Source organism: Panthera tigris, chromosome A3, assembly GCF_018350195.1.
Source record: "Panthera tigris isolate Pti1 chromosome A3, P.tigris_Pti1_mat1.1, whole genome shotgun sequence".
NCBI lineage: Eukaryota > Metazoa > Chordata > Mammalia > Carnivora > Felidae > Panthera > Panthera tigris.
This window is the reverse complement of record NC_056662.1, coordinates 17,415,361-17,439,644: the sequence shown is the minus strand read 5'-3', so window position 1 is coordinate 17,439,644 and position 24,284 is coordinate 17,415,361. Positions and strand designations below refer to the sequence as shown.

The following is a 24,284-nucleotide window of genomic DNA, read 5'->3' as shown; positions in this document are numbered from 1 at the left end:
GGAAATAGGGTCTTTGTGGATATAATCCAGCCCATACTGGATTAGCATGGGTCCTCATCCAATGACTTGTGTCCTAATAAGAGGAGGAACATTTAGACACAGAGACCTACAGAGAAGGCCATGTGATGATGGAGGCAGAGACTGGAGTGATGTGTCCAGAAGCCAAACGACACCAAGGATCACCTACAGCCACCAAGAAAAACAAATAGCACAGAAACGATTCTCCCTCAGATCCACCAGAAGGATCAACCCCACGGACACACTGATGCTGGACTTCTGGCCCGCACAGGCTGAGAGAATTAGTTCCTGTTATGTGGAGCTTCTCTGTCTGTGGTCACCTGTTATGTCAGCCCTAGGAAACTAATAAAACTGTTGATTAAATCCATACCAGTCAGCAGCCTTGGGGGTGGCATGCGGAAATACCCCAATGACTGCCTTCACCCCACCCTGTGGACTAGGGCCCCGAGTTGGCAGCTATGGCCCTGACCCCACTGTCTACTCACACCTACCAACCAACCTGAGAGGCGAGCTGCTCTGAGCTCACTTTGCAGATGGGACCACAGGCTTGCAGCAGCTCAGGGGCATACTGGGGTCGCAGAGCTCGCAAGTGGCAGAGCTGGGGGGTGAGTACAGGTCATCTTGTGGCTTCCTCAGGGGCTGCAGGCATCTACACGAGTGGTCCCAGTCCACAAAGCACTTGTGATTTACAGAATTAAGAACCCCATTTTTAACACTCTCTGAAATGATCTCACTTGTTAGCTCATTTCCCTTTTTTCTCCTCCTCTGGGATGCAGGCTTCAAGATAATGGAAGCCCTGTCCCCACACAGATCCCTTGGTGTATCCCTTGTGTCTAGAAGATTCCTGGGATGTAGTAGGTGTGTAATAACCTTTGCCTCATTGACCCATCATTTAATAGGGGCATTTAGAGAAAGCACCACCCAGGTATGTATTTCTATACTGGTTTAAGGAGCAAATGGAGCTAACTGCTTGATGTCCTTGACCAGAGAAGGCTCACAGGAAGATGCTGAAGTCACCCATTTGTGCAGCCCTACCCCATACCCAAGGTATCAGAACCAGGGAAGCCACTGTCAACAACTCCATCAGTGTGGACAGGACCAAGATCACTCCAAACGCTTGCGTGCAACAAGGCACTAATAAGCAATGAAAGGGTGACACACAGAGTGCAAGCTCGGCGGGGGGGAAGGAGGGAGGACAGGGGGCAGGGAAGGGGAACCATGTTTCCCAGGAGGAAATATCCCACCAGAGGGCACTGGCAAGCAGGCACAGAGAGCCATTTACCATTTGTGACCTTCTGAAGAATAATGAACAGGGCTGGTGTGGGAGCCAGAAAGGAAGTCAGAAAGCAGAGGTACCGAAATAAAGACAGACTGGACTCAGACAGGGACAGACAGAGGTATGTTTTTGGTTCTGAAATGGCCATGCAGCACTGCAAACACTCACTGAAACAAAAGTGCATCATTGTTATTTAAGCCTAAAACCCAGGGACCCAGATTGTAGACCACACCTACTAGTCAATCTTACATCTTCCATGTGCTTGGGCCCTCCCCTCACCACTCCACAAAGCCATAGCAGAGCAGTGTAAACACCAGGGGTGCCCCACCCACACCTGTCCAATTTCTGTCTGTCCAGAACCCCTCGTTAGGGGAAGGTTCCCACCCCATTGCATCTTCCTGGAGCACCTCAACTCCTCATATTCTGCCCTGCTGGCTGCAGACCAGAGCATATGGTTCTGAAAGGGCCCTTTTACATGCTACGGGGCAGGAGACCTGGTACAGCACTGGTTATCCACTCAGGCAGGGATGATCCGAATCCTTTCCTGGGATTGACATTCAGACATGGAGAGAAGTAGACTCTCTTGCCTTCGAGGCCGTTAAACTAGAAGGTGTGGGCCTGAAGCTGTAGGCCCCCTGACTTGCCCCCACCATTCCCCATGAGCATGTATGAGGATAACATCAAGGAGGAACCAGGAAACCGTAAACAGAGAGAAGACAGAGCCCTGAGTCCACCACTCGAGCCCTGACATGTGAACATGCACAGAGGCAGCTCCATGCCTGGGCATCCTGGGGACACATACCAACACCCTCCCTCTGGGCCTGTATCCAGTTACACGTAGATCACTGCCACTCAGCACCGAAAGGGTCCAGACTGAGAATGGCTCCCTTCTCAATTCTCACCTCACAGCAGCCGCTGCTGAGCCCTCCTACTCTCAATCGTGTCAATAACCACACACTTTGGCAGGACAAGCACGAGGGTGTGGGCAGGGCTGTGGCCTGCAGAGATTTCCATGGAAGTGTCAAGGACCAAGGCAAGGGTGGGATCTACTCCGGCAAAACGGGGCCTACTTCTGAGATGCCCAAGAAAGGCAAGGGGAGAGTCATGCATCTGCCAGACATTATTATACACCTCACCAAAACCAGTGGGGAAATAACTGGCAAGTGGGGCTGGCAGAAATGAGCTGTGCAAACAGTCCCAAAGCCACTTTCTGCTGCCAGACTGCTCTGCCTCAGAGCTTCGCAACAGGCGGGGGGGGGGGGGGGTGGTAGTTAAGGGGGAGCCAGGACAAAGCTTTTAGAAGAGGCAGTAGCCACCAAGAACTTCTTGATGGGGTGGCCAGAGCACTTGCCAGAGCAGACACATCCCACATTCCATTTGGACGCACTTGCCTTGCTGTACTATAACACCCTTCCCTTGCTAAATCTTCCAAAGTCAGCCATGCCACAAAGAGTATGTGTATATGTGTCAAGGAAAGAATGAAGGAAAATTAAGGAAAGGGGACTGAGTTCCAAATACGGAGGATATAGAGCAGAGAGAAGATGTAAGAAGAAGTAACTGACATTGAAACCCAGGGGGCTTTCAGTAGAGAGTCATGAAAACCAAAAAGGAACCATAATAAGAATCTCTAGAAATATACAAACATTTGAAACAGATCTCATTCTACCCAAACCTCAAAAGGCATGGTAACCTCTGCTGGCATCCTGGATACAGACAAATTTGGGATTACAAGAGCTCTTCTCAGATCCAACCCTAGGAACACCTGGCAAGGGCTCTCATGCAAAGTCAATGATAGGAAGAATAGATCTATGAGCTGCCTCTCCATGGCTTCTGGAAATGGCAGGGCAGCCCTTGATGACACTGGGGACCAGGAGCTAATCAGGAGTCCTGCTGCCATGGCTGATATGGTGGGGTGGGAAAGGTGGGGACCTAGGCATAGGCAACAGGACCAGGTCCATACCTGGCCAAAGCCTGGGAGGTGGGTATTCTCCAATTCCCTTCATCCCTGCTGCTCACAGAAGTCAAGGAACCAAATCAACAGAGCTTAGGACTCAGCAGAGACAGGTCAAGACATCTGGAGGAGTCACCCTTGTCCCTAAGTCTGCAAGCTTCCTTGGTCACTTAATGGAGTGCATTAGCCTAGCTAGGGAAAGAAAGGTGAGGGGGAAAAGGGACAGTCAGCTCAATTCCCCAAAAGAAAAGTCACAAGGAGGAGTATAGAATTCCTGTGGCAGCACTGCTCAGAAAGCAGGGGCAGCTCGAGATGAGTCAGTCCAGGTGGCATCAGGCAGACAGAATCAGCAAACTCCTCTCACTAGGAGGTCAAATGCAGCAAAGACCTCTCCGACCACTGTTGGGCTCCCACAAAATTCCAAGTGTGAAATACGGCACTGCCCTGATGCCGTGGGTGCCTGTCCACTGTACAGGTGGAAACCTTAGAAGAGGTCTGTAAGCCATCAAGGCAGGAGGGGCCTGAGGAATGGACATGAGTCAAGGCCGGTTCAGCTACTCTTCATTCACATCCCAGCCTGATGAGGTTATGGGTGGGGAGGGGTGGTACAGGGCTCCACACCTCACTCACTCAGGGACTCAGCCTTCTATCCGGAGATGCTACCTGCCTCATCATACCGTCTCCAGTGTCACAACAGGAGGGGAAAGGGCAAGGAGCTAACACATGGGAGATTCTGTATAGGTCTGGCCTAGAAGGGACACACATCACTTTGGCACACATTCCTTTGGCCACCTGGATGTTTGGGAAATGTAACCTTCCTGCCTCTCCAGGAGAAAAAAAGTAAATGATGCAGAGAACAAATAATATTGTCGCCTGAGTCTTTAACTTCCCCAGCTGGCATGAAGTAAGTCCCACGCTCTTGACTTCCATGTTTTATTTCACTGAGCCTCAGAAAACTCAAAGCAAAAAACATTCTTCTTTCCCTTTTATAGGTGGAGAGACTGAGGCTCCGTCTCTTGTGTGGTCTAATTCAGGAGCAAAAAGGAGACAGAGCCAGGAGTCAAACCAAGCCCTGCTGGCTTCTGAAGTGCAGCCTCCCTGTCTGCCCTCAGGAAAGGCACTTTCAACAGCCCGTAAGATGTAGCAAGCAACATCACAGTCCTGTCCCACGGGGCCCCAGCGGTTCCCCTCTCATGCGCGAGAGAGATTAGAAGAGCAAATCGCAGGGCACACTCTGCTGCTGATTATCTCCAACAGGAGACTGTCCCTCCCTGAGAACAGAGGACAAGCGGCGCTGCTAGTCAGCGTCTGTTGCAAACCACCAAGCTGAGTTCCATCAGAAAGGGGTAGTTCCGCTGACTGGATTACGAGTCACACCTGCTTCTAGATACGTAAACAAGAGACCTGCTACTTGGATTAATAATGAGAAAGTGCTACAAGCACACTTCATTTAAAAGAGAAGAGGCCGAACCCTAGCCCCACTGCCACCAGGGCCCAGAAAAGTATGAAGAGAAGGATCATATGCTTCAAAAAACAACGATACAAACAAACAAACACATTTAAAAAAGCAAAGAAGGGGCGCCTGGGTGGCTGAGTCGGTTGAGCGTCCGACTTCGGCTCAGGTCATGATCTCGAGGTCCCTGAGTTCAAGCCCTGCCATCGGGCTCTATGCTACCAGCTCGGAGCCTGGAGCCTGGAGCCTGCTTTGGATTCTGTCTCCCTCTCTCTCTGCCCTTCCCCTACTCATGTGCGTGTGCTCTCTCGCTCTCTCTCTCCCTCTCTCTCTTGCACTCTGTCAAAAATAAACAAACATTAAAAATTAAAAAGAAAAAAAAGCAAAGAAATCCATCTGCCCAGGTGGTGGGGAAACAGAAATTTTCTATCCTTCTAAGAGCCCCGTCACCTACAGAGCCAGGTCATTTGTTTCTCACCGTTTTTGCAAAGCATTCTATTGTTTCCAGGGTGGGGGTGGGGGGATACATTTGAAGCCCACCTGTATAATACAGCCTTCTCTTATGACAAAGAGGAAAACTGAGGAACAGAGAAATAGTCATTGGAAGCTAATTAGCGGTAAATCGGAAGCTACCTTACTTCTAAACTAAACCTCACGGAAGCACTGGTCTGGAGTTCCCTGGATTGGGATGACAGCACATCCTGGGCAGGGGACAGGACTGTGTGGTCTACAAACAACACAGTGTGGGCATAATGAGCCCCACTGATTACTCCCCCTAACTGTTATGATACTGCTTTTTGGCATCTGCATCTTGCTAATTACTCCAGTTTTGTTTTGTTTTGTTTTTTAACATTTAAACATGCTGCCGTGGCGAGGACCACTTCTAAACGACTGGTGGTGCTTGCTTTGAGGTGCAAAGTGCTGTGTTCTTCCCCCACCCTCCATCCCATCCACCCCCAACTGGAATCACTGGGCTCCACTGGTAGGTAAAGTGACGTGGCTGGAGAGGTGGTGTGCTGGGGGAGACTGGGCACAATGACAGCTCCCGTGGCCACACTGGGCTGACTCAGACTGCGCACTGGAACAGCCTACCTTATGCGACCAGAGCCCCAGCCCGCTCCCTGTCCCCTCATTGTGCTCTCATGTTCCCTCACATATGGCTGGGGTCTTATACTACCCAACAGGGCTATCACTGGTCTTTGAGCTCCTTTCTAACTTAAGACTCAGCCTTCTGGATGGGGTTTCCAAGCTGTCACATGTGGCAGACTTGTTCCCGAGCTTTCATTGTTCCTGAGCTTCCTAGGCCACAGCCCAGGCCATGCCCAACCCCCCCTTCCTTAACATAAACACACAATTTCTGCCCTCATAGTTATTCTGGAATCTGTAGGCTCTACATCAAGTAACGGTTGGGGAGAGACATTTTTTTTAACCTTTAAAAAAAGCAACCCATGAAAAAAAGGATAATTGTCCAGCCATCAGGCCAACTTTTGGGCCCAGTAGCAGTGGGAAAGGGAAGAAGTATCATCTCATCTCTTCAGAAGCAGGCTGGAGGGACACCTGCATGGCTCAGCTGGTTAAGTGTCCGACTCTTGATTTCGGCTCGAGTCATGATCTCATGGTTCATGAGATCGAGCCCCGCATCAGGCTCTGTGCTGACAGTGCAGAGCCTGCTTGGGACTCTCTCTTTCCCCCTCTCTGCCCCCCCCTTCCCGTGCCTTCTCTGAAATTAAACAAATAAACTTAAAAAAAAAAAGTGGGCTATAAAGCTTTGGTTCAAGACGATAGGCCTGGGAGGCTGCTAATGACTTTTCTTGATGAAACTTGTATCAATTAGTACAATGCTAGCTGCTATAACAAACAGACCCCAGGGCACAGAAGCTTAACATGATAATAATTGATTGTTGCTTAAATAACGGGCCTGTCTGGCAGGCAATTTTTCTCCAAAAGGTGATTCAGGGACCCAGAATTATTCGATATTTGGACTCTTCCACCTTCTAAGGGCTTGGGGTCATCTGTATACGGCCAACTAAAGAGGGAAGAGTAACACTGTGGCTCTGAATGTACTTGTATCCACCTTCCCTGGCTGGAGCAAATCACACGGTCCCACTGAGAACAAGGCAGGTTGGGAAATGTAGTCCTTGGTCAGGCATCTGCTCTGAATCACAGCTCCACTCAGTGGAAGGGGAGGCTCATGTGTTTGGTGCACACAGCAGTTTACTGACCTGGCAGCCAGAGTTTCTCATATTCCCAACAGCGGGTGGTTAGTCTGCATTTTCCTTTTACTGGGTCCCCATGGGTATTTAGGGGAGAAATGGGAGGAGGGGGCACAAGAGCACATCACAGCAAACCAGAAGTCAAATGTCAATTCTTCAGAGACTGGGGCTCAAACAAGCTGAATCACTTCTTCACAGCCATGTAACTACCTCTGCCTTCTTTCTCCCATATGTCATCGCCCCACCCCTGGCCAGAAGCCCATGGGATTGCACATGAAGTGTAGAGCACCAGGGATAAAAAGACCATCGCATGGGGAGTGGTCAGGGTCACGGTTTCACAACTGGTCCTTGGGGCTGGCTAACTGTTTGCTGTGGAGGCTGTTCTGTACATTGTAGGCCATTTACGGCATCTTTGGCCTCCACACCCTCCCAGGTATGACCATTAAAAAGGTCTTCAGACACTGCCAAATGTCCCCAGGGGGACAGAATAACCCTAAGTGTAGGGGGCATGGATGGAGGCCATGCATAGCAGTTCAGAGGGGAATTCGGTTCCAGGGCAGGGACAGAGAACGTGACCTGCAGCATCCCTTCTGAATCTGGAGCCCATGGTTTAATCGAGTTTAACTGGGCCTGAAACTTGGGTTCTCAGAAGCAATATGCCATGAGTATCTGCCACAGAATAGAACATTATGGAAAATTAGCATTAGGAGAGCCAGAAAAAAAGTCTCAATTACAGTAGGAAGAGGACAGATTTTAGGCAGTGAGACTCTAAGTAGGCTGGGGAATCAGGCTTCAGCCTTCCCATCTGAAACATGGGAGCAGGTGAGGACTCAACAGAACCTCACGTGGAAGACCCAGGGCAGGGTCTGGCAGGCAATAAATGGTCCACAAATGTTAGCTAATGACAGACCTTACAGCTCATCCCACACCCCAGATAATTCTTCCATTTGAACACAGGAGGATAATGTTCCAAGTGAATGAGGATTTAATGCAATTGCCATTTGATTTAATTTCCAAAAGCGTTAAAAGTGTTAACGCAACACATCAGCATGCAGCTGATAAAGTAGTCAAAATAATTCAAGGAAACCAATACTTGTCAGGTTTTATTTATCCACATTTACGCTTTCTTAAAAATAAGCTGGTCTTTGTGCCCATATAGAATACAATATACATAGATTTCTCCCGGTTCGCCTCCCCCCTACACACATATGCTCAAGTTAAGTTTCCCACTTTCTTCCCATCTGTCATTTTTCCCTTCCCATGAAGAGCTAGCAGTGACGTTATGCAAGAAGGAGGGAGTTGGGGCTAAGGCTGGGCAGTTGACAAATGCAGGGCTGACGGCAATTGATGAAGACAAGCATGAACATACGGGCAGCACTTTGTTGACACAGGATGAACATACCCTTGACCCCTTTCTCAAGTCTAGGGGGGTTGGAACAATTGTTCCATTTTAGAATTAGGGAGTCAAGAGGTGACACTCCTAATTCACATAGTTACTCCAAGATTTGAACCCAAGACCTCTGATTTGCAATCTAGGTGTTCTTGCCAAGAGTAGCCATGGCAAACAAACTAACAAACAAAGCAACCCAGTAATAAAAGTTATGACTAAAGAAAGATGAAACTAAGAACCCAAGCATCAGGATATTTTCCTGCTGAGAATGACAGCTGCAGAGAAGATGGAGGTGCTCAAGTTTCTTTGCATAGCATCTTTCTGGAAAGCCAAGGTCAGACAGGGGATCGGGGGTGGAGATGGGCCAAGACTGACATGAAAAGGTGTTAAACTTGGAGACACGGGCTGAAGCAGGTACACTCGAGTGGGCAGGACTCGGCGGGGAAGGGGGAGGGTTCACCCTGAGACCAGCCTTCCCTTGACCGGCACTAAAAGACAACCCAGAGGTCTCTTTTAAATGACCATCAGAATGGCCCCACGGCAGACTGGATAAGTAGCATGGCCATGGCAGGTCAACTGAGACCCCAGACTGTAACAGAGCAGGACAAAGGCCACAGCAGTACTGCAGGGAACTGTAAAGTTTAAAGCTTCCACAGCCATGAAGGAAAGAATGAAGGAAAGGAAAACAAGACTTAAAGGAAAAGATAAAAAGTGGTACCCGTGAAGGGGACGGAACCTATCCAGAGACAGGAGGGAAGCCCGAGGTTCCAACAACAACAGAACCTTGGAGCAGGAAGGGGTGAGGAGTCACCTGCAATGCTACTGCAGGCTTGTGTAGGGAGCACTGAGGATGATGACGGATATAGCAAGTTCGAGCCCCTTCTACACACCAGGTATCCTGGACGCAGCAGGAAGCAAAACCTACAGAGCTTCTGCCTTCAGGAGATTATGTAATACGGAGATGTAAATGACAATGGCAAACCCTGATACGAGCTGGGAAGAAAACCCCAGACTGGAACAATGATACAGCTTTACAGGAGGTAGGGAAGGGTGTTATTTTAGATAAGGTACTCAGGGTAGGGAGGCTCTCTGAGACACTGATGTCTGACCAGAGACCAGAGGGAATTAAACAAATGAGCCACATAATTCTTTGGAAGAAAAGCATTTTAAGTCAAGAGAGAACAAACAGGAAGTACAAAGGTCCTAGGGTCAGAACTATCACGGTGTGGTTCAAGGAAGAGGAAATGGGCCAGTGTGGCTAGAGAAGAGAATAAAAGGACAAATATGGGAGGTGGGGGATCAGGAATCAGAGAGACAGAGGGGCCAGATCTAGAAGCCATGTTAAGAAGCTTAGATTCTATTCTGAGTATGACAGGAACTACTGGAGGGTTTTGAGCAAGCAAATGCCACAATTTAACTTGTTTTCAAACTATCACTCAGGCTGCTGCATGGAGACTAGACCTCAGGTGGCACAAGGGTGGAACAGGGAAAGAGCTGATACAGTCATCCAACTGAAAGAGGGGGACCCCGAGCTTGGTCCTGTGTACCAACTGGCAAACTGACCTGGGAGCCAAATTCAGACCGCTGCGTGTTTTCATAAGTAAAGTTTTATTGGCACACAGCCACATTCATTCATTAACATATTTCCCATGGCTGCTTTTGCCACAGCAGCAGAGTTTAATGGCTGCAACAGAGCCTTATGGCCTACGAAGCTGAAAATATAGACTATCCTGCTCTGTATAGGACAGGTGTACCAACCCGAACTCAGGTGTCCACAGCAGAGGTAGGAGAGTGTGGCAGGGTTCTAGGTAGACCTAGGGAGTTGTTTACAGGGCAGAGGCCAGATTCCAGCCCAGGATCTTCTACCTCAAGCCCACTCTCTGACTGCTGAGCAAAACGGTGCCCCCACCCCAACCCCCAGGTCCCCCTGGCCTCTGAGGGCTGGCAGAGAACAGGAACGGATGCTCCCAAGTCCAGTTCTGATTATCGGCCTTGGAAGAGCTCCTGTGGCTGCCCAAGCTACATGCTCAGAGTGGTTACTGGCTCTGCCTCTTCTCCTAGCATGATGCAGCGGCCCTTCACAGCTGCGGTCACTGACCAGGCACAGGCCAACAGCTTTGGTCACTTTGGAAGCCTGCAGAAGCTGCAGGGTCTGGGTAGCAGAAACTGTTGGATCCCACGCTTCCCTCTCTCAGGCCTTACTTTGTCAGTGAGTGGGGGCCAACTTCCAACTGTCCTATCTGAATCTAAATGGCTGTGGGCTTTCTCCAAAGCCCCCAAGGCCCCTCCTGTCCTGTGCAACAAGTCTGAAGTACCAGGATATGAATACCCCAGGAACAGCCCTCGACCAGTGACTGGTGGGAGGTAGGGTACAAATATCCCAACTCTCTCACATCGTAGGAGTCTATGCTGAATCCTAGGCTTCCCCAATAGGAATGAGCTCTACATGGTCACCTGCTTGGAAATGCCTGTCCTCTTCACCTCACCTCCTGACATCCCAAACAAACCTCTTGCATTCAGATCCCTGCCGAGTCTGCTTCTAGGGATCCCAGTCCTGAATGCCCCTGATCTTCACTCCTCCAAATAGGCTGTGCCTTTTACCAAAGCCACCTGCCTGACCAGAGCTTTGCACGGGGCCATGGGAAGGGACCAGGCAAGAGGAGAACAGATGGATACAGAGGCCCAGCTTCACGAGTGTGTGCGCACTACTGTCCACGGAGCACGGGCAGGGGTTCCATCAGAGCCCCCGGACTCCTACGGAATAAAGCTTCAATTCTGTCTGGCACAAAGACTCCGAATATATCCCCCAGCCTATATCTGCAACCTCAAACATGTCACCCACTCATGTCTGAAAAGTGGCCCAGGCTGTCTCTGCTCAAGAGCCTGCCAGGCCAAGGAGCCAGCTCAGAGGGGAGCACTTGAAGAAACCTTCTAGGGCTTTTTCAAACTGTATCAACTGTCCCACCCTCGATTTCCTCAGCTTACACCAATTACAGGGCTACTATATTGAATTTTGTTAAGAAATGTATACAAGAAAGAACGCAGTCTGAGGCACCAGCAGGCCTGGCTTTAAATCCTGGCTCCATCATGCACAAGCTGTGTGACCTTGGGAGAGCTACTGAACCCCTCTGAGCCTCTGTGCCCTCATTTGTAAAAGGGAGATGCTAACAGCACCTACAGAATAGGGTCATTAGTAGGATTAGTAACACAGGACAGTAGATGCTGAGCACAAACTAAATGGCCGTGCATTATAGGCTTGCATGATCTTCCCAATAAACCACGGGCCTACCACACCATCTGACCCAGAGCTGGGGCTCATTCAGCTCTCAAACAAATGAATGCAGGACCAAGTCTGCCACTCCAGCCATGCAGTCTCTAAACCAGAGGCTGTAAACTCAAATGCCTACAGAAACCAGACTAGTGATGTCAGCAAAATGGGCCACGTGAGTGGCAGTGGTCAACCACGCAGCATGTGCTCCAGAACCAAGGGGCCACACTCACCGCTGCCGCCACCGCAGGCTCCGTGTGGCTGACCTGATGCAACTCCATGAGATCTTTAAATACTCCAACAAAATGTTAGGAAAAAAGACAGTGCAACCCAATAAAGCATTTCTGCAACTGACTTTGAATAACAGGCTGCCTTTGGTGATCTCCATCGTATTTCCAAGAGAGATCTTAAATTTCTATCTTACAGGTTATTGTTCCTTTAAGTAGGACAAGGAAAAATGGACAATGTACTCGAGTAATATCCCTTAAAACAACAGTAAAATATAGGAGCATCTGGATGGCTCAGTCAGTTAAGTGTCCAACTTTGGCTCAGGCTATGATCTCATGGTTCATGGGTTTGAGCCCCACGCTGGGCTCTGAGTCAACAGCGCGGAGCCTGGAGCCTACTTTAGATTCTGTGTCTCTCTCGCTCACTCTCTGTCCCTCCCCTGCTTGTGTACTCTCTCTCTCTCTCAAAAATAAGCAGTAAAAAACTTTTTAAATAATAGTAAAATATGATTACTGATGGTTACAGATATAACTGTGTGGGTATCCACTTTGTACTAGGATCTATACATGTATTGTCTCCCTCTCATAATGGATCCAATTAGATACATTCATCCCATTGAACAGATGAGGAACCTGAGGCCTAGGGGGAACACATAATTTGCCCGGAGTCACCCAGACGGGGGGGAGGAGGGGGCAGGACTGAAATTGAAGCTCAGGTGTGTTCACATCCAAAATCCCTACTCTTGATCCCATCAAGCTGCCCTGGTAGGAAGTCACATGAGTATTTAAAACAGAACATCAGGCACTCAGTGCTGGTATCAGACTTCTACTTCTGTTATATGGAGTTGGAAAACAGATTCAAAAATCACTGCCAGCAACAAATTTTTATCTTAGCAAATTTTCATCAGTCGCATACCTGCATAATGTGGACTGAAGACACCTATGTCCTTGGGATAAGCAAAAACATCTTGAAATCTAAGATAGGAGGAAATCCAGAAATGGGAAGAGAATAGTGCATTTGTGAGCACTGGTCCGGAACAGGCAGGTTGAGGGACTGGACTATCAATTGTGCAAAACCTCAATTATAGAGTAATCTAATGTATACCCAGGTACATTATCACAATTCAATAAACAGCTCTTCATTATTAAGTAATTCCAATTTGCTTTCATTTTGATCTGTGTTGCCCTGAGAATTTGATATTACCTACACTCAAATTAGGTGGTATCTTCTGAAGCGCTGATGCTCACAATCCTGGGATAGCACATGAAGCACAAGCCAGCCAGCCATAAACACACCTATTTAGACAGAGACATTACTTGGCACGGTGCACACACCTGCTATGGACACTGTCAGAGGGCGCTCCACCCATCTCTGGGCACCCTTGGGCACCGAGGGACCCTGTGACCTCCCAAATGCAGGATGGCTTGAGTTCTGAACGAGTGCTGCCATGTGGTCAGATGGTTGAGCGCAAGAAGGACCAGCTACTTTTCCTTTCTCCCAAGATTCCTAGCTCACCAGTGGTGGACACAGGAGGGGACCTGGGGCATCTGACCTAGCATGGACCCCATGACCCAAACCCCATGATCCATGACCCTAACTTGTCAACCCAAACAAGCCCACATGTCAGCACCCACTTTTATATCTCTTCCCTCCCTTTCCCCATGATCAGCACATGACTCTATGGGGAGAGACCACCAGTCTCCCTTTGCAGAGGAGGCCTTACATGACTTCTCCAAGGCCACAGAGATAGCAATCAAACCACCACTGGGTCATGCGTCCTATCCCCACACACCCACCCAGTCCTTCACCATCTCTTACTCTCTTACCTGGGAAATCACACGAACCACGACTATTTATTTAACAAACACTTCTAAGGGCAACAAGCCAGGCACTGTTCTCAGAACTTCTACATCCATTGTCTCATTGAATCCTCTGGCTGGACACACACCACTCTGAGGTAGGTAATCCTACATCTCTATTCCCAGATGAGCCAGCTTTATCGGAAGAGGCTGATGTTCAAGGTCATAGCGCTGGGACAAGATAGGCCTGGATTTGAACCCATGCATCAGGGCACTTTCCTGTGTCTGAATTGGAATAAAATGAAGAAAACCTGGGGGAAAATGTGCCCAGGGCTGGTTTTCCTTCTAGGACACGTGGCATGGCAGGGGTCAGCTGCCTCCCCCTCAGCACACACCATCTGTGTGATGTGTAAACCAGGAACAGGAAGTTACATTTGGGGAGCGCCATCCCCTAAGACAAGACTTAGCCCTTGAAAATACTTTCATCTTCTCAAATTTTCTCCATTTCCTGAAAGAAGATTTATGTTTATTCCTTTTTTTTTTTTTTTAACGTTTATTTATTTCTGAAGGAGAGAGACACAGAGTGTGAGTAGGGGAGGGGCAGAGAGAGAGGGGAACACACAGAATCCAAAGGAGGCTCCAGGCTCTGAGCTGTCAGCACAGAGCCCAACACGGGGCTCAAACCCACAAACCGCGAGATCATGACCGGAGCCGAGGTCGAACACGTAACCGACCGAGCCACCCAGGTGCCCCTACTTTTTTTTAAGTGCAAATATTTCTTTAAGTGCAAATATTTCAGTACTAAAGTATCTAGCCATCCTGCTCAGTCATGGCCAGGGGCTCCAAGAGGCCAGTGAGTCACAGGACACTTTCCCCCAGATGCTGCCTTCACATGGGTTCCTGGCCAGACATCACTGCTGCTTCTGGGTGTCCCCTGCTTTTCATTTTACTTGGCTTGGCAACCGTTAGCTATTTAGGAGTGTGTGGGTAAAAAGAATTAAATCCATTTCCCCTGGAATCTGGAAGGTAGTAAGTACTCCACTCCAGAGAGGAGGGGAGCAGTGATGGAGAAAGCAGGAGTTAAAAGGCCAAGTTAACAGCAGCTCCAGAGACTCTTGTCATGAGTTTGCATGCAGTCTGGTTGCCTTCAACACTGTTTTTGACATCATGACACCAGGTGCCAACAAGGTCACAACCCTGAGGCCGTCCAAAGACGGCTGAAATAGCATGAGCCAACACCCAGCGGAACCCCAGCTCTGCCCCTTAGGACAGTCTCTCAACCTGGCTGTGGTTGTTCTCCCCGCTGTAAAATGAATTAAAATAAAACTAAGGTATGGTGTCATAGTTAGGACTAAATGAGATCACGTATGTGAAATGACTTCTACATTCAAGGGGCTCAGCTTCTAGCTTGCCACCAACTAAAAAAAGGAAAAATAATGGTCGCTACAAACAAGTGCTATCCCAAAAGGTTTTCTTTGTTTTTCAAAAGTTTGAGAGAGAGAGAGAGCGAGCACGTGCACATGAGATCACTTGTGCTATTGGGGGAAGGGGAGAGAGAAGGAGAGACAGAATCCCAAGCAGGCTCCGTGCTGTCAGCTCAGAGCCCGATGTGGGGCTCGAACTCAGGAACTGTGAGATCATGACTCGAGCCAAGATCAAGAGTCAGACACTCAACTGACTGAACCACCCAGGCACCTGCCATAAAAGCCTTTCTCAAGATGTAGCAAGAGGGGAGCAGGTTGCAGAGAAGGCGCACTGTGAAGGAGACCTCTGAAGGAGGACACCCAGCACGTCCCTGAAAAGAGAACAGCGAGCGCTGTAGGTGTAGGGCAGCAGGGCTCCTGGATCATAGTGAGAAACGTGGCCAGTGCACTGTTCCCACAGAAGCCCTGACCCCAGCCCATGCACAGCCCACAAAGGATCAATCACTGTCCCAATGAACCCTGACCACCCTTTCAAACCAAGGCAATGATGCTTCCCCATGGAGATGCCATCCTCCATGCTTTGGGACTTGGTAACCCACATCTCCTCCTCCACAACTGGGACGGAAAGGAAGAATAAACCAAGCATTTTCTGATTCCAATTGTTCAAAAAGATCAGAGTGCTACACTAGCTGCCCCACTCACTCATCCTGTTACCTCCTTACCGGCCTGGTGCCAGGCACCTGCAAGGTGTGGGCAAGGCCGTGGAGAGAAAGCATGAGCAAACACAGTCTGTTCTCTGGTGGGTCCCCACCGCAGAGCAGGAGGCTGCCACAGGAGGGATATAATGAACTTCTGCAGGGGGCGGCTCAGGAAATTACATATTCACCTAGTGCCTGAAAGGCCTGCAGAGGCCACTGTGTTACCAAAATCAATCTTATGTTACCAAAACAGCAGACATATGAGCCTAATGTGATTGAAATGATGCTTTCTTTTATGTATTAATGGCACTCAATGTCAATGATTTTAAGATGATTTTTCCCTCTGTTGATTGTCCTGTTCATGACTGCCTAATTTGTTGATCTTCAGCTTAAGTGTACATGGCATTATGGAGATGAAATGAGTTCCTGCTGAGGCCAATAACTCATTTACGCATCCATCATTCAATAAGTATTTTAAGGTTGAGCCTTTCAAAATGACCAACCGCGCAGGTCAAAACAGTTGAACGCTGGCAGTTTTGTATTTGGGCAAACTCAGCACTTGGGCCATGCCCGTGGCTAAGTCTGGGGACCTCATGAACCATGAACAAAATGAAAAATGCCTCGATTCTCACAGAGCTCGTCTTCTAAAGGGCAAGATGGAGAACTACCAAGAACATGAATAAAGGAAAAATAAAATTTTGAAGTGTGATAAGTACTTAATCACACGTACACAAGGTGACACGATAGAGGACACCCAGCAGCACAAGGGCTGGGGACATTCTCTCAGAGAAGATGGCATGAGGATGTTCAAGCTAAGACCTGAATGATAACAATCGGTCAGCTGTGTGAATATCCATCTAGAGTCAGGACAGCCCAGGAGAGAAACTCTCAGACTATAACCCCCAATCTAGGTTCAGGCAAGGCTATCGGTTACATGGGGTCCAGCAAATAGAGGTCAAGGCCCTCACCCGAACCCATACTTTGTCCCAGAAAACCAACTCAGGAGACTTCTAGGGAGTCGATCCAGGTTTTCACTTTCATACACCCTGGGTATCATTCTACAGCTAGCAGAAGATGAATAGGTTCATTATTTCATTCAGTAAGTTATGCTATATTAAAATTTTAATCGGTGAACGTAATGCTGGAAAATGAGTACATCCATATGCTACTTTTTTCCAGGGTAAACTGTCAAACCACTTTTTGCAAAAGCAGTATTACGACACAAAGAAAAATCCATAAAGATGCTCATATTCTTTGGCCCTACCAACTCTACCCCTAGGGCATTTATCCAAGGAAATAATCTGGTTCAATGGAATAAAAATGTTCTCTTTTGGAAGAACTCCATTGAGGTGTTAATTGATGCACAAAGGCAAGATAAAACAAAAACGAAAACACCTGGAATTACCTAAATGACTACAAATAGGGAGGTTTTAAGAAATGGGATGATTCACTTGATGAAATAGTATACAACCATTAAGCATTAAAACAAAGATTATATAGGCTTTCAAAAATAAATGTGATATCCGGCTCCTTGGAGGAAGCAGAAAAGGAAGCAATGTGCATATTTTAATGTAAAGCATGTCAACAATACCTCAAGGTGAACAAGAACAAGAAAATTGAAAAGAATTGAATCAAGGCCAGTAGGGTGGGGGTTATTTCAGAAGTCCTTCTGAAATATTGTCATTACATCGAATTTTCAATAAACAATCCCTCAGAAATAATTCTATTCTCTGAACACGGCAACAGAACACAACCAAAACACAAGGACATTGGCTCATTCTAACTTTAAATGCAAAATAAAGCCAAATTTGGAGATGTCTTCCATGTTATAGACCCACAGGCTTGCACAAGTGGACCTTATGAGTAAGGCTCAACTTGGAAGAATAATGCAAAATTCCATGATTTTACAGTAACTTCACTTCTTTCTTTGCAGAGTGTGGGAATGGGGGACTGGAAATCTTGTGTCCTTCAAATAACAGGAAGGAGCAGCAGGAGATGAGAACAGGCACCTCAGTTCCTTGCACCCTCTGAGGATGGGGCCACAGCAGCCCCTGAAATCAGGCCTGCAGGAGAAGCACGCGCTGGGGGCACTCACCTTTCACAATCAGCTCAGCGTAGTTGGACACACCAGAGCCGCCGTCAGAACGGATCACACAGCGGTACTTGCTCACGCTCCGCTGGGCAGTGTCCGCCACACTGACCGTGGCTGAGAAGCGTCTGTGGTTGACCACCCGGGTGACCATGAGGGCCGTGTCCCTGCCATTCCATTGCTGCAGGACAGAGGTAGGGAGGGGGGGAGAGCAGAAACCATATCATCACAGGGCACCAGGTGACCTCCAGCTGGGAAGCCCCAACTGTCCCCACACCCCTGGGGCCAAGGCTTTCCATAAGGAGGGGTCTCCGTGGCTGGCTTTTGCAAGTGATCTAATGCAGGTATAAACTTCATTAGGGAGCCGATTCAAGAATGCAGGTGCCTAATGGCAATACAGGGCACAGGCCTTCTCTCAACACCTTGGTTCCTTGCTTGGCCTGCGTCTAAGGTTGGCACTTGCCTGCCTTCCTCCCATTTTCCTTCATCTCTTAAGCAGAGCCCACAGGGTTCCCCCAAAGACAGATTCAGGTAGGTTCCTGAAAATATAGGCCCTCAAGTGACAAACAGCCTGGCCCCCAGCTCCATGGCTGGTGCCCTGATAACCACACACAGGCTATCTGTGTCCCCAGGCATGGTGTGGACGGGGGCTTCCTGGCACGTCTCCTCCTTGGCATTTGCTGTTTCCCCTGCCTGGAACCTTCTGTCTGCCTGGGGACACTCCCTCACCCTTAAAAACCTATGCTTAGCCCATCACCATCTCTAGCAAGTTCCCCTGTCATACCACCTTCTGGAAGCTAGTCACTCTCTTTTGTATGGTGCAAACCTTCCATGCATTTTTGCCTACACACGTTTCCCACTGGAGACTAGACTATGAGCTCCCCAAGGGCATGACTTTGCCCCTTGCATCTACAGCACCGTGCCCGACCTCCAGACTTGGTAACCGTTTCTAGAATCAAGATGGATGCACAAGCATTTCTGTCTGCACCATGCTACATCTCAGGTGTGATATTTTGAGTTTGAATGAGACCCTTCAACAGCAGCAAGTTAAGATAACTGGTAAGTCTCGTGCGTGAGGAGGCAGCTTGTGTGAATATTTATTAAGCATCTACTATGAGCCAGACCCTGAATCTCCTTCTTAATCCTCCCAACCTTGTGTGACATGTGTATTACTTCTGCTCTTCTTGGCAGAATCCAAATGTCTGTGTGGCTGAGTAAACAGGCAGAGCCAGCAAGTCCCTTAGCCAGCTTTTCCAACTTTAGGTCAAGCGTCTTTTCACCAAGACCCCATCCTCACTGCCTTTATTTAATTTTCTTTTCCCAAAGTAAAATTGAGTGCTTTAATTGTCTAGTTGGATTTCAGAAAACCTTAGGACTTATGGCATCCTCCATGCCCGGAAACTTCCATGAAGCGATCTTCACTTCCTGTCCAAAGTAAATGCTTCCAGCATACGTGTGACCTGCTTCCATCCATCCACGGACCCATCAGTGATGTCAGGACTGGGATATGAGAGAGGGTAGAGCTACTGTGCTCAGCTGTCCCAAGGGAATGAGATGGCAGGGGAGGGCAGTGAGCAAAAAGCCAAGAAACACAGAGAAACCAAGGCCTCGATCTGACCGGCTCCAGGCTGGACAGGGAGACTGCAGGTGATGGTTTTCTTCTTTTTTACCTTTTGGCATTCTCTGGACTTTCTGCCTCAAATATGGCTTTTATACTTGAAAGTAATAAAATAAGTGGGTTTTTTGTAAAAGCATGGCAGTGCGAGGGGCAGCCATAACCCCCTCCCATTCCAGAAAGTAAGCAACATGGCCGAATAAGAACGATACAAGGCATCCACCGAAGGGAGCACTCATCAGGGCTGAGTCTGCCCACCTCCTGCCGCATGCTCTGACACGCTTTTGCAAGAGTTGGAACAACCTGCTCACACCATGAGAACTGACCAGACACCAGACACAATTCCCTCTCCCAAAACAGTGCAGGGAGGAAGTAGAGGGCATTCTGGCAAATGCCAGGAATGTGTCCTCATTTGAGGAAACGTTGGCTGAACCCAGGGAAAGGCCTCAGAAGAGATGAGTCGCCAAAAAATTTAGCCCATTTTTCTCACTACTGAGCAGGCCCTTCAGACCTGGAAAGGGAGTGACAAGGCTCTGGGTATTTTCTAATCTAACTGACTTATATCATCATTAACACTTTGATCTCTTTTCTTTTTTAAAAAAAAATTTTTAACGTTTATTTATATTTGAGAAGGACAATGCACAAGCAAGGGAGGGGCAGAGGGAGACGGAGAATCTGAGGCAGGCTCCAGGCTCTGAGCTGTCAGCACAGAGCCGGACACAGGGCTCGTGAGATCATGACCTATTACCTCCACTGTTTATGAGAGGAAACTGAGGCTCAGAGAAGCACCTACCTGCCTGGGCTGGCACAGCTTGCAAGTGGCAGAGCTGGGATCTGAAAGCAGGCCACCTGGCGGCAGAGCATGGCCTACAGATACCATGTGTTGTTCAGATGAGGGGTGACTACTCCCCACCCTTCACCCCCTCATTTCCAAATGTGGAAGAGGGTGGGTAACGGGCATAGCCAAGATCCATCTGTTTGCCACCAATTTCTTAGCTGAGGACAAAAAATAAAAATAAAATAAAATAAAAAGGCACAGACAGGGTAAACAAAGGGATGTTGTGTGAGGGGGAACAAGCAAAAATGCATAGGTCCCGACAAGACAGCTCATCAGACACAGAGCTTTTCCTCCGACCTCCAATGTTTTGAACAGTGAAGAAATGTGGGGGGATAAGAAGGGAGACACCGAGAGCAAGGCCGGCACATGAACTCTACAGACCATGACTCAAGAGGTGAGTGGAGAAGGAAAAGTACGAAGAAAGAAAATCAACCTCAAAAGAATTATGGGAAACAAACAATGCCATTTGCAGGATTCACAAGGGCACAGGAAGTGAACAGTAGAATCAACAGTGTATAAAAACAGTGATGGGGGGAGGGGGGTTGGACAGGCAGATCACAAAAAAAGGCACAGATAAAAGGACAGGAGGAAGGCAAACTGACAAAGAAAACAGACACCAGACCAGGAAGCACCAGGTGAATAACTGGTACTCCTGAAGACAGAAGCTGAGGGAACGGAAATCAAATCATACCCCAACATCTATCAGCTCACTTTCCTGGGTGAAAATAAGACCTAAATCTTCAGACTGAAATGGCCTATTATCTACTTGATAGAATTTATGAAGATCACAACAATTGAGGTACACATTTTACTTCATAAAAATATTGGATGCTAAGGATAAAGAAGTATATAAACATCCAGGGAGGGGCCCCTGGGTGGCTCAGTCGGTTAAGTGTCCAACTTCGGCTCAGGTCATGATCTCACAGTCTGTGAGTTCGAGCCCCGCATCAGGCTCTGTGCTGACAGCTCAGAGCCTGGAGCCTGTTTCAGATTCCGTGTCTCCCTCTCTCTCTGACCCTCCCCCCATTCATGCTCTGTCTCTCTCTGTCTCAAAAATAAACATTAAAAAAAATTTTTTTTAAAAATCCAGGGAAAAAATGTGCTGATAAATAAACAAACAAACCAATCTGATATAAAACTCCTGGGCCACCATTGTTCCCTAAGCCCAGGCAGACTCTCTCCTGGATGTGGCTGGTCCCTCAGGGGTCACAGGTGAGCTCCCATGAGGCTAGGTACTTCAGAGAGAGGGCAGAGCTGGAGGTAGGGAAAGACAGGATAGGAAATGATAAGACAAATGCAAGCAAATGCCCAATATGTGCAGCCTTGGGTTGTGATTTCATTTCTCTTAGCTTTGATTTCTTCATACCTACGATGGATTTGATATTGGTGCCCCCTTTATGACATTATCATGATGGATAAATGAGAAGGGGTACAAAATAGCACATAAAGGAGTATTCTGGCGGGAGCAGAGCTCTCCAAATTAACCATGAAAAGTGGGTTACACAGGATAATGGCTCCCTAAAATGTCCATATCCTGACAGAGTGACATTAACTGACGGCTTAATGATGGAGGAAGGAGCCATGAGCCAAAGAATGCAGGCAGCTTCCAGAAGGTAAGGGAGTGAATTTTCCTCTAGAACCTCCAGACTGAATGCAGCCCAACCAATACCTCCCTGTAGCCCTGGAAGAGCCATTTCCGACTTCTCATCTCCACCACTGCAAGGTTATAAACCTGTGTTGTTTTTAGCCACTAAGTCTGCCTAATTTGTGACAACAGCAATAAGAAACTAACACAAACAGCAAAGGGCTGATTGAGTGTAAAACGTTCCTTTTTCATATTTAGTTCAAATTTTATTTTGCTGTAACCTCCAGGATTATTTACTTTTCTTATTAATGATGTCAGCTTCCAGCAGAACCAGAGAAGAAGAAGTGCATCCCCTGAATAATTCACATTTTTCTCTTTAGTTCCCGAACTACCAGGCTTTCTCCCATCGAAGGATAGGAAATTGCAGGTTGTCTTATAAAATCTCTGGAAAATAGGCCTTTTGATAATCACACTTGTCATATTGGGAGCAGACAATGGCAGGACAGGAATGGGCACGAGGGCCCAGAGCCATGATGGGAAATGGCACGGTGATGGACCCCAGGCAAGGAGAAATGAAGGTTAAGTTCAGAGAGATGAGCCCAGATGGAAGGGCAAGGAGGTGCTGGACGTCAAGACATGAGCAGCAACCCAGGAGCCGAGATCAGGAGAGATTCTAGAAGATCAGGCATTGTGACAAGCTCAGGGCCCAGAACACGGTGGCAGCGTGGAGAAGGGACTGACGCAGAGGGCATACGTAAGCAGCACAGGTTGCAGTCACTGTCTCAGCCCCAGACACAGGCAGAAAAGAAAACACAAGGGGAGAAAACAAGAGGAGGTTTCATCAAACCAGGAACAGACCCACAAGCAAATGAGCAGGTTTGAGTAGGCACAGGGAGGGATGGAGCGGCACGATGCCAAGAACCTGAAATGGACCTCAGCCCAGGGACAAGGTGGGAGAGTACATCCTCCCAACCAAGATGCCGGGTGCCATGTAAATGCACAGGCATACAGATGCTAGGGTGCTAGGAAAGAGGATGACAGAGAAGAGAAGCCAAAGTCCTGGGAAAAGCCAGACAGAAGCAAGGCATGGATGATGCTGGTGGAAGCCTGGGGAAGAATCTGTCAGACCCCCAGGTCACCACTCCCGCACGCTGGAAACTTTCTTTCGACTCCTATGGTATTTTGCACATGTAAGTATATCCTTCCTCTGAAATTTCAGGCACACTTCCTTTCTTCCTTCAGACCTATGTCCGTTATTCTAACATGGAGTCATTTCCAGCCCCTCTGTGTCCGTGGCAAATTGGATAAATTTCCCAGTGAGCACTGACAGGGCTGGGTTTCCCAGAAGCAGAGTCTGAGACATGGTGACCTACCGAGTGCCCTGAGGACAAAGCGGGTAAAGGACACAGTGAGAAAAGGAGCCTAGCAAGAATGTTATCAAAACTTAGTCCAGCTTCAGCCTGACTCCATGGGACCTCGGGAGCCTTTAAATGTACCAGAGTTGATCCTAGCTTGAGGCAAGGAGCCAGGACTGGTAGCCCATGTCAGTCAGTCACTGGTCAGGACCTGCCAGGTGGGAAAAGGAGAAAATTGTTCCCATTAGCCCCAGGGCAGTTCTTTGGGGAAGGGGCAGCTGTGAGCCTATAGCAGCCAACTGCCCAGTGCCTTAGGACTGGGGGGTGCTGGCTCTTAAAGGACACCATCACAAACACCAATAGCATCCACTCTAACCCAGCACTTTCCCATCTCTGTCTCCTCCTATGGTACCTCAAACGCGGGGTCTCCTGAAGTCCCAAAAGCCACTGCCTTGAGATCTGCTGGCAGTCTACCCCAGAATCGATGTTTAAAAAGCCAGAATGGGTGGGGTGGGGGGGACCAGGCTGAGAACTGACTTCAGAGAACACTCCCTATGTGGGAAAGTTGGAGCACCCCTGCAATCACACCCTACTTCCCCCAAAAGTCAACACAACATCTCCCAGGAATCAAGAGCTCCATGACTGAGTTTGATAAATATTTTATTTAACCTAACAGGATTTGTCTGAGCATATATTAAGTAAAAGTCACATTAACGTTTTCTAAGTACAATCTGTGCTAGACACTGTGTTAACTGGCTTACATGACAGAATTCACTTAATCCTTTAAAAATCTCTGTGAAAGTACTTCTCCAAGGGTGAAGTTCCTGGGCCATCACCATCACCTGAATAGTTGTTGGAAAAGCACATTTTAAAGAGAATCCCAGGGCTGATATCCATTTCTAGATATTGTTTATTGGGGTTGGCAATCTGAGTTTTTTCCTCCTTACATACTCTGTTATTAGTTCCAACAAAACAGCAAAAAGGGTAAACTATACACATAAAGTTGAGTATTGAAACACCATGCTTCGTGAAGGACAACAGGGTCAGCATGGAAAAAGCTATGTTCTTAGAATGATCCAGAACA

The 24,284-nt window shown here is 48.1% G+C and overlaps 1 protein-coding gene across 3 annotated transcripts in view; it reads right to left on the bottom strand.

Moving 5' to 3' along the window:
• PTPRT (protein tyrosine phosphatase receptor type T) overlaps window positions 1-24,284 on the bottom strand; it is a 796,626-nt gene that overhangs the window by 664,297 nt on the left and 108,045 nt on the right. For all 3 annotated transcript variants that reach the window (XM_042980385.1, XM_042980383.1, XM_042980384.1), the window contains exon 5: window positions 17,814-17,988. In XM_042980385.1, coding sequence (XP_042836319.1) covers window positions 17,814-17,988 — 175 coding nt within the window. The remainder of the gene's footprint in view (window positions 1-17,813; window positions 17,989-24,284) is intronic.